Raw genomic sequence first — 15,184 nt, 5'->3', positions numbered from 1 at the left:
ACGTGTCTGTCCTGGAAGAGGTTCATTCAAACTGAGTTGCTCGTTCTACCCGAAGGGGGAATTAGCGGCCGGCGGGCGGAGCTTGAGGTGGGTCACGTGCTGGAGGCATATGGGGCGTTGCTATGAGACACAGGGGGCACCTTGAGCGGTGTGACTGGTCGGTGGGGTCACCTGTGTTACTGCCTGACTGGAAACAGCTGTGTGTTAACCAGTACCGGCGGTGGGTGGGGGAGGGGCAAGCTGTGCTGAGACTTGTAGTTACTCAGTACTGGAGTTCTTAACCATTTGCCCTCCAGAAAGGCCAACTAAAAAAGTCATAGCATCTGCAAATGGCGGTATAGATACTGGAATTTGTTTTTTCAACTAGTAATGGCTGTGATCAACGACTTATATCGGGACTGCGGCGGACATTCTGACACTGGGGGGGGGGGGACTGACTTGGTGTCACTGACATCCCCAGTGACACCAATACAGGGATCATTTCTAATAAAAAGCACTGACACTGTACTAATGGCACTGGGCAGGAAGGGGTTAACATGGGGCGATCAACGGTGTGACTGTTGTGTGCTTTCAACTGTAAGTACATTGCTTTGTATAGCTCTGCTACGCAGAGCCATCCAAAGCAGTGTGCAGGAGCTGACGGGAGAGATCTGTATTGTTTACATACTGTTCTCTCCACCGTTGGTAATACTTGGCGATCACGGGGTGCTGCCAGGTAATCACCGAGCGTGACCCAAATGGCGTCGGCGCCAGTGGAGCATGCGTACGGCTAGCACACGCCCCCTACCCGGAACTTCAAATTCACGTATACAAGATTTTGCGCACCTATGCCGCCCTGTAGCAGAATATCTGCTATAGGGTGAACGGGAAACGGTTTAAGCAGCACTATTTGGAATACTAATGCAGGCCATAGACGGGTCGAAAATCGGCCCTTTGTTTAAAAAAAAAAAAAAAAACGAAAAATCGGTTGTTCAATAGGCCGACGTTACCACCAACGGTAAAAAAATTGGCCGATTTTCGTCCCGTCTACAGCCGGCATTTTTATTTCTGTCCTTGCAGAAAGCTTCGCTATTATATTTGACATGAAAAAGTCTTGCGGTTGCAACAATGTATCCATTTGTATCCATTTTGCAGACATGTTTTATTCGGATACAAATAGATACATTGTTGCAACCGCAATACTTTTCATATAAAATATAATAGTGGACTGGAATTCTTCTTTTTCTTCTTCTTGCAGGTCACGGCTCATGCGCAGATTTTTTATCAGTAAAACGATCGGCCGATTTGCCCATCATTGTCGTGAAAATCGGCCGATCGTCAACATCGGCCGCAAATTTTCCAACTTTACCGATAAAAAAATGTGCCAAAACCCCGAAAAACGTCCGACCAATTAACCCACTAACGGTGCGAAAATCGGCCGTGGTTAAAAATCATGCCTGCACCTTTCTTTTTGCGTGTTTCATGTGCACAGGACAGCCCATTGAAATTATTGGGCCGCCTTCAAATGCGACACGTGGGTACATGCCAAAAGCGTATGCGCTCAGACGAACCTCATGGTGTGAATGAGGTTTCAAGTGAAGCACTTGCTGTGCATAGGATGTACCTGATCGTCCTTGGATGGGAAGGGTGATATCTCGGTCATCGCTGCAGCTGTCGGTAAGGATGCGTCCAGCGGCAATCGGTCCCTGAGACACTGGGAGGAACGGATGTCCGTGGTATTTACGTGGCCTAACATCATCTTTTATATTTTACCAAAACACTGGGTGTTGTATTTTAGTGCATTAAAGTTCCTAAATGTGTATTTAAAAATAAAATTGCATTTGAAAAACCACTGCACAAATACTACGCGACATAAAAATATGCAGCCCACCATTTTATTCTTTAGGGCCGCTGCTTAAAAAATATGTAATGTTGGGGGGGTCTAATTAGTTTTCTAGCAAAAAAAATGATGTTTTTTATATGTAGGAGGGGAGTGTCAGAATTGGCCCAGACTGGAAGTGGTCAAAAGAGAACAAGTCCCGGCTGGGCTAATGAAAGAATCTAACTATTCGCTCAACTCCACCTTTAATTGTCCCTGGGCAGCCTGGTCGAATACTTGTCCTCCCGATCTAGCGATCTCTCCTCCGACACTGCTGATCTTTTCCTCTTCATACTGTGTAAGCTGAACCCCTGGAGGCTGCTATGAGTACAGCTTACCCATAGGAATGAATGGGACCACGGCCACCTGTACAATTCAATGACCGGCTGCGGCTGTATGGGTCTTCAGTCAGAATGGGACAATTATCCGGTCACATGCACCCTGGGTGTTTAGGGGCTTCTATGATGCATTTGTGAAGCTTTAATGAATGCAGATGTCCTGTGTGTGTTGATTTTCTGTTTGTTTTAGAGGGTCTTAGCAGTAACCTCAGTAATACCCCCACTCAGCATATATTCAGCTCATTAGTACCCCCGTTCAGCAGATTCACAGCTCTGCAGATGCCCCAATTGGTAGAACCCCCAGCTCTCCTGATCCCTCACTCAGTAGAACTCCCAGCTTTGCTGATTGCCCACTCAGTAGTAATTCCCAGCTTTGCTGATCCCCCAACTCATAAGTATCCTTAGCTCTGCTGAGCCCCTCACTCTATAGCAATCCCCAGCTCTGCTGATCCCCCACTCAGTAGTACACCCCAGCTCTGCTGATCCCCCACTCAGTAGTAACCCCCAGCTCTGCTGATCCCCCACTCAGTAGTACACCCCAGCTCTGCTGATCCCCCACTCAGTATTAACCCCCAGCTCTGCTGATCCCCCACTCAGTAGTACACCCCAGCTCTGCTGGTCCCCCACTCAGTAGTACACCCCAGCTCTGCTGATCCCCCACTCGGTAGTAACCCCCAGCTCTGCTGATCCCCCACTCAGTAGTACACCCCAGCTCTGCTGATCCCCCACTCAGTAGTAACCCCCAACTCTGCTGATCCCCTGCTCAGTATTAACCCCCAGCTCTGCTGATCCCCTGCTCAGTATTAACCCCCAGCTCTGCTGATCCCCCGCTCAGTATTAACCCCCAGCTCTGCTGTTCCCTCACTTAGTGGTAACTACCAGCTCTCCTGATCCCCCTCTCAGTAGTATCCTCAGCTATGCTGATCCCCCGCTCATTAGTAACCCCCAGCTCCGCTGATCCCCCGCTCAGTGGTAATCTGCAGCTCTGCTGATCCGCCGCTCCATAGTGCCCACAGTCTGCTAAGCCTCCTCTTTCTTTGGTCCTCACACATGTCCCGATCTTTTGCTCCCATGCTGTGCACCACATGTGACATCTATAGAGTCTCACACTCAGGTCTTCCAGCTCTGCTGATCCCCTGCTCAGTATTAACCCCCAGCTCTGCTGATCCCCTGCTCAGTATTAACCCCCAGCTCTGCTGATCCCCTGCTCAGTATTAACCCCCAGCTCTGCTGTTCCCTCAGTGGTAACTACCAGCTCTCCTGATCCCCCTCTCAGTAGTATCCTCAGCTATGCTGATCCCCCACTCATTAGTAACCCCCAGCTCCGCTAATCCCCCGCTCAGTGGTAATCTGCAGCTCTGCTGATCCACCGCTCCATAGTGCCCACAGCCCTGCTAAGCCTCCTCTTTCTCTGGTCCTCACACATGTCCCGATCTGTTGCTCCCATGCTGTGCACCACATGTGACATCTATAGAGTCTCCCACTCAGGTCTCCCAGCTCTGCTGATTCTCCGCCATTCAGTTCTCGCTCTATCCAATCCCTTCTCACCTTCCGCTATAGTGTTCCCATGTTGCACACATAATGAAAGAACTGGATTAGTTCTGTGCAGAGCTTCCCATTCATTCACAAACTGAAGCATAGTAATCACAGTTTATACAGTAAATACAGTTTGCTACGCTTGTTATGAATGAACAGCACCAATCACGGACTGTGTTTATTCAGAAGAGGATGAAGCTGGTACCATCCCCTTCCCCACTCCATCCTGACACATCTCTTCCGGCTTACCCCCTCCCCTGGGGGGCCAGGGGAGCAGCAGGACCTGGATAGGAGGAGCAGCAGGATAGCATGTAGAGAAACTGATCCCCTAAATCTTCCTCCTGCAGCCGCTGAATGCCCATGGGAGGGAGAGGAGGAGAAGTGGGTTTTAAGCAGCTGCAGGAGGAAGATAGAGGGAATTGGTTTTTCTACATGCCGCCCCCACCACCCCTCCCATCCAGATGTAAAGGGGGGGGGGTCGCACTGACTCCCTGGAGCATGGGGCTGGGTTGCAATTGCAACCCCTGTAGTTAAACCCCTGGTTCCTGTGTAGGGAGCATTGATCTGATCCCCTAAATCTTCCTGCAGCCGCTGACTGCCCATGAGAGGGAGAGGAGGAGAAGTGGTTTTTCAGCAGCTGCAGGAGGAAGATAGAGGGAATCGGTTTTTCTACATGCCGCCCCCACCACCCCTCCCATCCAGGCGTAAGGGGGGGGGGGTCACACTGGCTCCCTGGAGCATGGGGCTGGGTCGCAATTGCAACCCCTGTAGTTACGCCCCTGGTTCCTGTGAAGGGAGCATTGTCCCCAACCTAGGATTGGAAATGTTAATTGGCAGGATCACCAAAAAAACATTGCTGGATTGAATGGAGAGTATGTTACTGTTTTATTAATTTTTTATTTATAGGTTTAGTTACACTTTAAATTCCATAATGTGTTCTAACTGAAAATATTTGTTCACGCAGGTGAAATTTTAAGAATCTACTCTACTGAAGTAAACAGAGAATTTTGATACCATGAAGTGGTAGTGCTGAGAACACTTAAAAATCAACTTCTCCTGTACAATCATAAGGAGCCCCGAGGTGTAGGATTATAAGGAGACATGTTTCAAGTAAGTACTGCCACAAACTGAGATGGCTTTGCTTTTATTTTTGTTTTATTCATGAGTAGAAAATCTTTTCTATTTCTGTTTGTGGTGCTCTGATAAAATAATTACACTCAGAACTACCTTTTAATTAACCACCTCCCGCCCGCCATATAGTAATATGACGGGCGCAAGGTGATTCTCTCGTTCTGGGAGGACGTCATATGATGTCCTCCCATTCTCACTGCGCATGCGCAGCTCAGAGAGCGCGCAGCGCGGCGATCGCCGGTGCGCTGTGTCCCTCGGACACAGCGGATCACCGATCACGGAAAGAGCCGAAGATGTCGGTTCGGTCATGTGATCAGCTGTGTCCAATCACAGCTGATCACATGTAAACAGGGAAATGCCGGTTATCAGAATTTCTCTCCTCTCGAGCTGTCACGCTGACAGCTCGAGAGGAGAGGAGAGCCGGTAATTGGCTTTCCGTGGAGGGGATATGTACACTGATCATCAGGGCACTGTTGATCAGTGTGCCCCGATGATCAGTGTAGCCCCATCAGTGCCTTATGTCAGTGCTCATCAGTGCCTCGTACCAGTGCCCATCAGTGCCACATATCAGTGCCTACCAGTGCACATCAATGCCACATATCAATGCCCATCTGAGCTGCCTTTCAGTGTCACCCGTCAGTGCCACCTAACAGTGCTGCCTATCAGTGCGCATCAGTGCCGCCTATCAGTGCCAGTCAATGCTGCCTATTAGTTCCAGTAAGTGCCGCCTATCACTGCCATATATCAGTGCCATGTATCAGTGCTGCCTTTCAATGCCCATCAGTGATGCCTGTCAATGCCCATCAGTGCCACCTACCAGTGCCTCCTCATCAGTGCCACCTATCAGTGTCCATCAGTGCAGCCTATCAGTGCCCATCAGTGCAGCCTCATTAGCGCACATCAGTGAAGGAGAAAAATCACTTATTTACAAAATTTTATAACAAAAACTAAGAAAAAACATTTTTTTTTCAAAATTTTCAGTGCTTTTTGGTTTGTTTAAGAAAAAAATAAAAAACCCAGAGATGATTAAATACCACCAAAATAAAGCTCTGTTTGTCACAAAAAAATGACCATTGGAGCAAAGGGGAGAAGAGCCTTCAGGGACTAGTCTTACATCCTGGATGAAGCCTGCCAGAGAGAAGGATCTGGTAATAAAAGGATTATAAGCATTCTTGCGTTAATGTAAAAAATGTTTCCGGATATGTATTGTCCCCTCGCCCCCCCCTTATACTTACTTAGGCAGGTCCTAGGCGGTGCAAATTTCTTTCCTGTAACCACGAGTCAGTGTTGACATGGGAATCCCTCCTGCCGAGCCATTTTGGGGGGGGACTGGAGCCATCCCCGCTGGGCGAAGATGGTGATTATTGCCAGCGGTTATGACAGCCGCTAGCGATAATCACAATTAAAATCTGGCAGGCTGGTTTTACCCAAGTTGATCGATTGCTTGGGTACATTCAGCCTGTCCATACGTGGTTTTAATTTTGGATGGTTCCTGCTGAACCAGCCAAGATTCAAACCATCTATGACTGGCTTTGGTCTTCACTCAATCCAGCGCTGTGCCTGTCTGTAGCAGCTGTCTCCTTTTCTCCCTGTTCTCACAGGCTTTCCTAAGGCAGCAAGAGCCAATAGCTATCGGTCCAATCCTATTAGGAGGGAGTGGGGGCAGGGCCTATCCGTGCTTTCTGTGTCTATAGACTCAGGCACAGCAGCTCAGGACGGAGCCCGAAGGCGTGCCACCATAGGAAATGGCTTCCTATGGGGGCACACAAAGCAGAGGAGCCATTAGAGGAGGATCCAAGAACTGGAGGCTTATGCAGGACATGGTTCGAATTCCGAACGATTTTTCATCTGAAAATCGGAAACGTCGTTTGCTCAGTAATCCAATGGTGCCATCAATGATTTCGAAAATCGGCCGACCGAGTCATAAAGTTCACCCCATATAACAGGCTAAAACTTCTGTTCCTTCCAGGTCACGGCTCATGCGCATATTCTTTTTGGAAAAACGATCGTACGATTCGACCATTATTGAGTCGAAAATCGGTCGTTTTTAACAAATTTTCCAACATGCCCGATCACCAAAAAGGGGAGGAAGCATGAAAATCGTTCGGTGCCATTGACCCACTAACAGAGCGAAATCGGCCGATTATTCTTAGGTCCGATTTTTGAACGAAAAATCGGTCAATTTTCGACCCATGTATGGCCGGCATTAGGGCTGCACTATGCAGTACCATTGCACAGAGCACGTAAGTATAACATGGTTGCTATTTTTAAAAAATGTTTGACTTTACAAATGCTTTAAATTAGCTTTTTGTGCCCCCCTAGATGTGAACAACCATTTAACCACCTCCCATCCGGCCATTGTATATAAACGACTGGACGGTGGCAGTGCAGGGTCAGGTGTCCGTTTATAAAAGGCCTCCCCGCCCCCTGCTTGTGCGCTCTCCCTGGGAGCGTGCATCACCGCGATCTGGTGCTCGCTGTGTCCTCCGGACACAGTGGAAAACTGATCGTTTTACAGGACCTCTCTGCGAGGTTCCGATCATGTGATCACTGATTGGCCAATCAGTGATCATATGCAGAGTAGTAAGCAATGATGTCACTTCTGACATCATTGCTTACTACGTGTGAAATCTGTGAATGATCACAGAGGTCACATGGTACAAGGCCATTCACAATAGCCTTGTACCATGTGACAAGCTGTGACCAATCACAGCTCACACAGTAGTTCTCAATGGCTGCAAGAATGCAGCCAGAGAGAAGGAAAAATTCTTGCTTTTACGGCCTTTATGGATGTAAAAGCAATCAGTGTAAAAAAAAAAATCTTCATCACCCCCCACAAGTAGTGACTAGGGTGACCGTATGTAAAAAAACCATAAATAATAATATAAAAAAATAAAATTAAAAAAATGTTTAAAAATTATAATTTTGGTGAGCTAATTTGGGTTTTTTTTTTTTTTTTTACTAAAAAGATAACGAAATGATGAAATGTTATTTATTTGCAAAATTTTATAAGAAAAACACTTTTTTTCAAAAATGTTGGACTTTTTCATTTACATAGCAAAAAAAATTAAAATCCCAGTGGTGAATAAATACCACCAAAATAAAGCTTCTGTTTCAAAAAATGCTAAAAAATTAATATGGGTACAGTGTTGCATGACCGCGCAATTGTCATTCAAAGTGTGATAGCACTGAAAGCTGAAAATTGGCCTGGACTGGAAGGGGGTAAAAGTGTCCGGACTGGAAGTGGTTAATGCAGGCCATACATGGTTCGAATTCCGAACGATTTTTTGTCCAAAAATCGAAAACGTCGTTCGCTCGGTAATCCGATGGTGCCATCAATGGTTTAGAAAATCAGCCGACCAAGTTATAAAGTTCACCCCATATAACAAGCGAAACGTCTGTTCCTTCCAGGTCACGGCTCATGCGCATATTCTTTTCGGAAAAACTATCGTACGATCGGACCATCATTGAGTCGAAAATCTGTTGTTTTTCATGAATTTTCCAACATGCCCGATCTCCGAAAATCAGACCTTAGAATAATCAGCCGTATTTCGCTCTGTTAGTGAGTCAATGGCACTGGCCGATTTTCCTGGTTCCTCCCAAACCAGGAAAATCGGCCAGTGCCATTGACTCACTAACAGAGCGAAAATCGGTTGATTATTCTTAGGTCTGATTTTCGGAAGAAAAATCAGTCGAATTTCGACCCATGTATGGACGGCATAACCCTTGCCGTGCAGAGGCAAACCAAAAGAACAACTTCCTGTGCTCAAAATGATGCATTGGTAATGAAGGATCACAATTCTTCAGCTGTTCCACTATTGGCTAAGCTTAGCAGCCCCCTAAGGACTGGAGAAGCCCAGCAGTCACACTGGAAAAACAAATGTGCACCAGCCTTGCACATTACCTTTACGGTAGCTTTATTAAAATGATAAAACAGATATATACTCATAAACAGCATAGATTAACAAGCACATCAGTATCCACAGTGTCTTAAGTGACCTGGTCAACTGAGCGAGTTTCAACCATAAGAAGATCCTCCAAATGGCTGACGCGTTTCAAAGGGAGATCCCCCTCTTCTTCAGAGCCCAGTGCGGAGGCAGCCTGACTGCAAAGGAGGATTTTTCTTTTCCCTGGAGTTCAGTTTTAAAACTAAAAGTCCTGTGTCAGGGCTCCGGGTATGACCAGAGGTATGTGAACTGACGCAGGGAAACGCAGGCTTCAGATATGTTATAAACAATATAATTTATTAATACTAACAATACATAAACGCAGTGCAATACTAAAACATAACACAGTGCAAACGAACCAAACCACCCACAGATAACAATTCTTTCCATTTTCGAATGATGGATTGAAAAGTGCTCAGTGAGATGTTCAAAGCTTGGGATATTTTTTTTATAACCTAACCCAGCTTTAAACTTCTCCACAACTTTATCCCTGACCTGTTGTGTTCCTTGGCCTTCATGATGCTGTTTGTTCACTAATGTTCTCTAACAAACTTCTGAGGGCTTCACAGAACAGCTGTATTTATACTGAGATTAAATTACACACAGGTGGACTCTATTTACTAATTAGGTGTCAGGGCTCCCAGGTATGACCAGAGGTGTGTGACTGACGCAGGGAAACGCAGACTTCAGATATGTGATAAACAATATAATTTATTAACACTAACAATACAAACATAAACGCAGTGCAATACTAAACATAATACAGTGCAAACAAACCCAACCAACCACCCACAGATAACAGTACATACAAGCAAGCGTCGTCAGGCAGGCCGGGTCAATAACAATCGGGCAGGTAGGTACAGGAGGAGCAGGCAGAGAGTAGTCAGGTCACGAGCCAGGTACAGCAACTAACGGGCAGGTAGGTACAGGGGGTCAGGCAGAGAATGGTCGGGGTCACAAGCCAGGGATCAAACAGGAGAAGTCAGCAGAGGTCAGGATCAGGCTGGGTTGGCAACAAATCAGTCAGACAGGAACAGGAACGTAGGTAACAAGATACAGGGGCCCATGGAAAAACACACACCAAGGCCCAGACTGCAGGTCTGGCCATCCCTTAAATCAGCTTCAGGTGTTTGGCTGACTGCAGGGTTGAGTCTCTGATTGCTGAGAGCACCCGCTGGCCAGCCCTGGTACTGCAGCCCACAAGGCAGGTGAGTCCCACCATTACTGGCAAGTCCATTCCTGACATCCTGTTTTATCTGGCAATACACATTTATACAATTTCATCTAACTTTGAACTATGTACAGTGGGGATCGAAAGTTTGGGCACCCCAGCTAAAAATTTGTATTGATGTGCATAAAGAAGCCAAGGAAAGATGGAAAAATCTCCAAAAGGCATCAAATTACAGATTAGACATTCTTATAATATGTCAACAAAAGTTAGATTTTATTTCCATCATTTACACTTTCAAAATAGCAGAAAACAAAAAAATGGCGTCTGCAAAAGTTTGGGCACCCTGCAGAGTTATTATCTTGTACTGCCCCCTTTGGCAAGTATCACAGCTTGTAAACGCTTTTTGTAGCCAGCCAAGAGTCTTTCAATTCTTGTTTGAGGTATCTTTGCCCATTCTTCCTTACAAAAGTCTTCCAGTTCTTTGAGATTTCTGGGCTGTCTGTCACGCACTGCTCTTTTAAGGTCTATCCATAGATTTTCAATTATGTTGAGGTCAGGAGATTGTGAAGGCCATGGCAAAACCTTCAGTTTACGCCTTTTGATGTAATCCCCCGTGGATTTCGAGGTGTGTTTAGAATCATTATCCATTTGTAGAAGCCATCCTCTCTTTATCTTCAGCTTTTTCACAGATGGCATGAAGTTACCATCCAAAATTTGCTGAAATTTTACTGAATCCATTTTTCCTTCTACTCGTGAGATGTTCCCTGTGCCACTGGCTGCAACACAACCCCAAAGCATGATTGATCCAACCCCATGCTTAACAGTTGGACAGAGGTTCTTTTCATTAAATTCTGTGCCCCTTCTTCTCCAAACGTACCTTTGCTCATTCTGGCCAAAAAGTTCAATTTTAACCTCATCGGTCCACAGAACTTGTTTCCAAAATGCATCAGGCTTGTCTATATGTTCATTTGCAAAGTTCAAACGATGATTTTTGTGGTGAGGACGTAGAAGAGGTTTTCTTCTGATGACTCTTCCATGAAGACCATATTTGTACAAGTATCTCTTTATAGTGGAATAGTGTACCACAACTCCAGTGTCTGCCAGATCTTTCTGGAGGGATCATGCAGTAAAACGTGGGTTTTGAATTGTTTTTCTCACAATCCTGAGAGCTGTTCTGTCTGATATTTTTCTTGGTCTTCCAGATCTTGCTTTAACTTCCACTGTTCCTGATGACTGCCATTTCTTAATTACATTCCGAACAGAGGATATTGACATCTGAAAAAGCTTTGCTATCTTCCTATAGCCTTCTCCAGCTTTGTGAGCGTCAACTATTTTCAGTTTCAGTTTTCTAGAAGAACCCATGGTGCTGATTGTTGGGGCATGGTCAGATGAGTCTGGGCATTTAAAACCTTTGAGATTGACATCACCTGGTCTTCCCAGACGATGATTGAGAACAATCCATGACACTGGCAGGTCTCAGCTTGGCAAAGGGGGCAGTGCATGCTATAAATTCTGCAGGGTGCCCAAACTTTTGCAGACGCCATTTTTTTGTTTTCTGTTATTTTGAAAGTGTAAATGATGGAAATAAAATCTAACTTTTGTTGACATATTATAAGAATGTCTAATCTGTAATTTGATGCCTTTTGGAGATTTTTCCATCTTTCCTTGGCTTCTTTATGCACATTAATACAAATTTTTAGCTGGGGTGCCCAAACTTTCGATCCCCACTGTAACTGATTGAATAGTTGTCAGGGCTCTGTCCTCGACAGAGTTGTTAGGAGACCTGGCACCCCTGCCAGTACCTTGCATGGCCGCAGAATTTCACATCGGCTCAAATTTGGCGGCCTTTATAAGGAAGCCCTGCACTACTCTCCGGTGCTGGTTGATCTCTGGCTCCCTAGTACCTTCGTTCCCTTGCTATCCTGATTTGTGATTTCTTGTTAACGACTCGGCTTGCTCCTGGACCTGTCTGCTCTGTTTAACCCTGACCTGACCCCGACTTGTCTAACGGATCTTCTCTCCTGCTCTCTGTGTATGACCTCGGCTATCCCTTTTGATTACGTCTGCTCCGATCTCCACCTGGCACCCAACCTTGGCTTGAACTGGTTATCCTGTGATCCTCTGTTCTCTGGAAGATCTGCATACCTTGCATAGGTGCCCCCTGCTTGCAGACCCCATCTCGGCGCGTCAGCCATGCTCCTGGATGGACCACCAAACAAGCACTCCCACAGGCGACCTGTGCTACTCTGGGCCTGACTCCTGCTGTCCCACCTTCAGGGGAGTCTGGAACTTAGCCGCAAGGGAAGCCCTCTCTCCATTGGCCTCTGTCACCAGGTACGTGATAACAGTCAAGGCATTATAGCACTGGCCATTGTGATCGTGTTGCAGGTTTGAGAAAAACTGTTGGTGGCAGGTCGTCGCGATTCATTCAGGTTGCGAAACAGAATGCAGGGGCAGCTGGGTCGGACAGAAAGGAAGGTGTCACGTACCTGATTGGGGAGCCTGACGTGGAGAGAAGGCGTCCTCTTACGACTCCCGCTCGGAGCCCCTGATAGTGGGAACAGAGGGCGCAGAGCCAGGAGTGGCACGAGTGCCGGATAGATCTGGAGCTGGCGGCAGGTATCTGGAGACCCAGGAGATCCAGATGCAGGCCAGGTGCGGATGCAGGAACGTAGGTGCAGCAACAGGCAGGTATGGCGGCAATCAGGATGCAGACTGGACTGGGCACAGGAGCGTGGATGCGGCAGCAGGCAGGTATGGCAGTGACCAGGATGCAGGCCGGGTGCAGGACCGTGGTTGCAGCAGCAGGTAAGTATGGCGGTGACCAGGATGCAGGCCAGGTGCAGTACCGTGGGTGCAGCAGCAGGTAAGTATGGCAGCCATCAGGATGCAAGCCAGGTGCAGGTACAGGTAAGTAGGTGCAGCAGAGTCAGACAAGCCAGGTCAGTACTAGCAAGCAGATCAAGTACAAGGGAGCAGGCGAGCGGATGGTCAGGGATAGCCGAGGTCGGTGCAGGCAGAGTTCTTTCTTAGGTCAGATCAGGATACAGGCAACAGAATCAGGTAATAAGTGCAGGGGCGTTGTAGACCAGAAGGCATTGATTTTACTGTTCTGCAGGTTTAAATAGCCCGCCAAGCGGTGACGTGTACGCTACTGCGGATGCGCGCACTTCTGCGCTTCTGTGCACGCGCATGCGCACTCGCACCGCCATGGCCCGAGGGGATCTGTCGCTGTCGCACGGCTGCACGGCGACAGGATCCCTGACTGAAGGAAATGAGGCCCCTAGCAATAATAATGGTTACTGTGCTGCGTGCCTATATACTGTATATACCCTAAATGTGTTTCTTTTTGTTTGTACATTTCCTCCATTAGGATTTTTCACACTTCTGTTTTTTTTTTCTATAACTTTAGTTCTGACTCTCCATTTCCTTTTGCTAATATTGAGCAATCACATTAAAAATTCATGTCAAGCGTTATCTCCATAGAAACCTGTGCCAGGGAGCTGCTGGTAATTACAAGGCTGGTACCCTGGAGTGGGACAATTGCAGCGGTAATTGCAGCCAGAGCTGTAAAGACTGGCACTCATGGGCAGTTATAGATCTGTTGATTTGACATCGCAATCAGTGGATCCATACAAGGATCACACACTGGTTCCCTTTTACAAGGCTGCCTGCAGTTGCAGGTTTCTTCCGACATTGAGGAACGTCGTTTGCATAATCCAGGATCTATACATCTATACATGTGGGCAGAACAGTGGCTAAATGGTTAGCACTTCCGCCTGGCAGTACTAGGGTCCTTGGTTCGAATCCCAGCCACGGCACCTCCTGCCTGGAGTTTGCATGTTCTCCCTGTGCCTGCGTGGGTTTCCTCCGGGTACTCCGGTTTCCTCCCACACTCCAAAGACATGCTGGTAGGTTTCTTGGCTCCTGTCTAAATTGGCCCTAGTATATGAATGTGAGTTAGGGACCTTAGATTGTACGCCCCTTGAGGGTTAGGGACTGATGTGAATGTACAATATATATATATGTAAAGTGCTGCGTAAATTGACGGCACTATATAAGTACCTGTAATAAATAAATAATAAATACATAAGGAAAAGTTAATATAATAGTGACCTTTAATTTATTAGTAAAATTAACTATAGTAAGGGATGTATATGCTGTATTTGGTCTTTCTAGGATCCCAATTTTGTACATTTCAAGTTCAAATCGAATCTGTAGTCTTTTAATTTTTAACTTTATTTGTGGGCATGATCAGCTTAGTGCCAATTACTTTTTTTAGTGTTTGTTAAAGGGACTATTTAGTTGTTTTGTGTATATTTTATGTATTTATTATGGTCAGAACAAAAAAACAAGTATGCATTTTTTTTCTTTCAGGTAATAATGACATATGGCGTGTTAATGTTATGCTTTCTTATATTATCCGGAAGGTGGATCTTGAGTTTAATTTAAACATGTTTTCTAGTTTCTCTGTAGCTCCCACTGAAAAAGCGGTTTATGGAGCCCAGTAGCTCAGTCTGAATTTTATAAGCACAAGTGATTAGGTTAACAGTGACTCCTCCATCTGCCGTCCGTTTCCTTTACTAATCACTTCTGTGGAAGGTTTAATGAAAGCGAATATGCCTGAAAGGGATTTGAGAATCCATTGTCATGCATTAAATGTTTATCATTAGTTATTAGAAAAGGATGTAAATTATCAGCTTAAAATTGTATGAAGTTAAAGAGGACCTGAACTGTGAAAGCCGTGCCCAAGTAGTCACTGTCATGTCACTGGTATTGTCTGCAGGTTCCCTGCTACTGATCTCTATTTACATTACTGACTTACCATGCATTACTATTATTATTATTATACAGTATTTATAAAGCGCCAATAGTTCGCTCAGCGCTGTACATTACAGGGGGGGACAGAACATGTGACAGAACAATAACAATACAATGCAAAACATGAGGGGATTGAGGGCCCTGCTCTTTCGAGCTTACAGTCTAGGAGGGAGGGGATGGTGGCACAGGAGGAGATAGCTGTGGGGGATGGAGTGGTAGGAAGAGTGGAGGAGGGTCGGCAAGTTAGCAGAGGGTGGGGTAGGCTTCCCTGAAGAGATGGGTTTTCAGGGTGTGCCTAAAGGAGAGGAGAGTAGGTGATAATCTGATGGGTTGGGGCAGGGAGTTCCAGAGGATGGGTGACGCCCTGGAGAAGTCCTGGAGG

At 46.3% G+C, this 15,184-nt stretch overlaps 1 protein-coding gene across 1 annotated transcript in view; it reads left to right on the top strand.

Annotated features, from left to right (window-relative positions):
* G6PC3 (glucose-6-phosphatase catalytic subunit 3) overlaps positions 1 to 15,184 on the top strand; it is a 35,118-nt gene continuing 19,934 nt past the window's right edge. Inside the window, exons 1-2 of the mRNA XM_089674531.1 lie at positions 1 to 87; positions 4,697 to 4,842. Coding sequence (XP_089530657.1) covers positions 4,834 to 4,842 — 9 coding nt within the window. The 5' untranslated portion in view covers positions 1 to 87; positions 4,697 to 4,833. The remainder of the gene's footprint in view (positions 88 to 4,696; positions 4,843 to 15,184) is intronic.

The sequence above is a fragment of the Staurois parvus genome, unplaced genomic scaffold, assembly GCF_062004578.1.
Source record: "Staurois parvus isolate SC_StPar_1 unplaced genomic scaffold, SC_StPar_1.0 ptg000151l, whole genome shotgun sequence".
Taxonomy (NCBI): domain Eukaryota; kingdom Metazoa; phylum Chordata; class Amphibia; order Anura; family Ranidae; genus Staurois; species Staurois parvus.
This window is presented reverse-complemented; position numbering and strand designations above follow the sequence as displayed.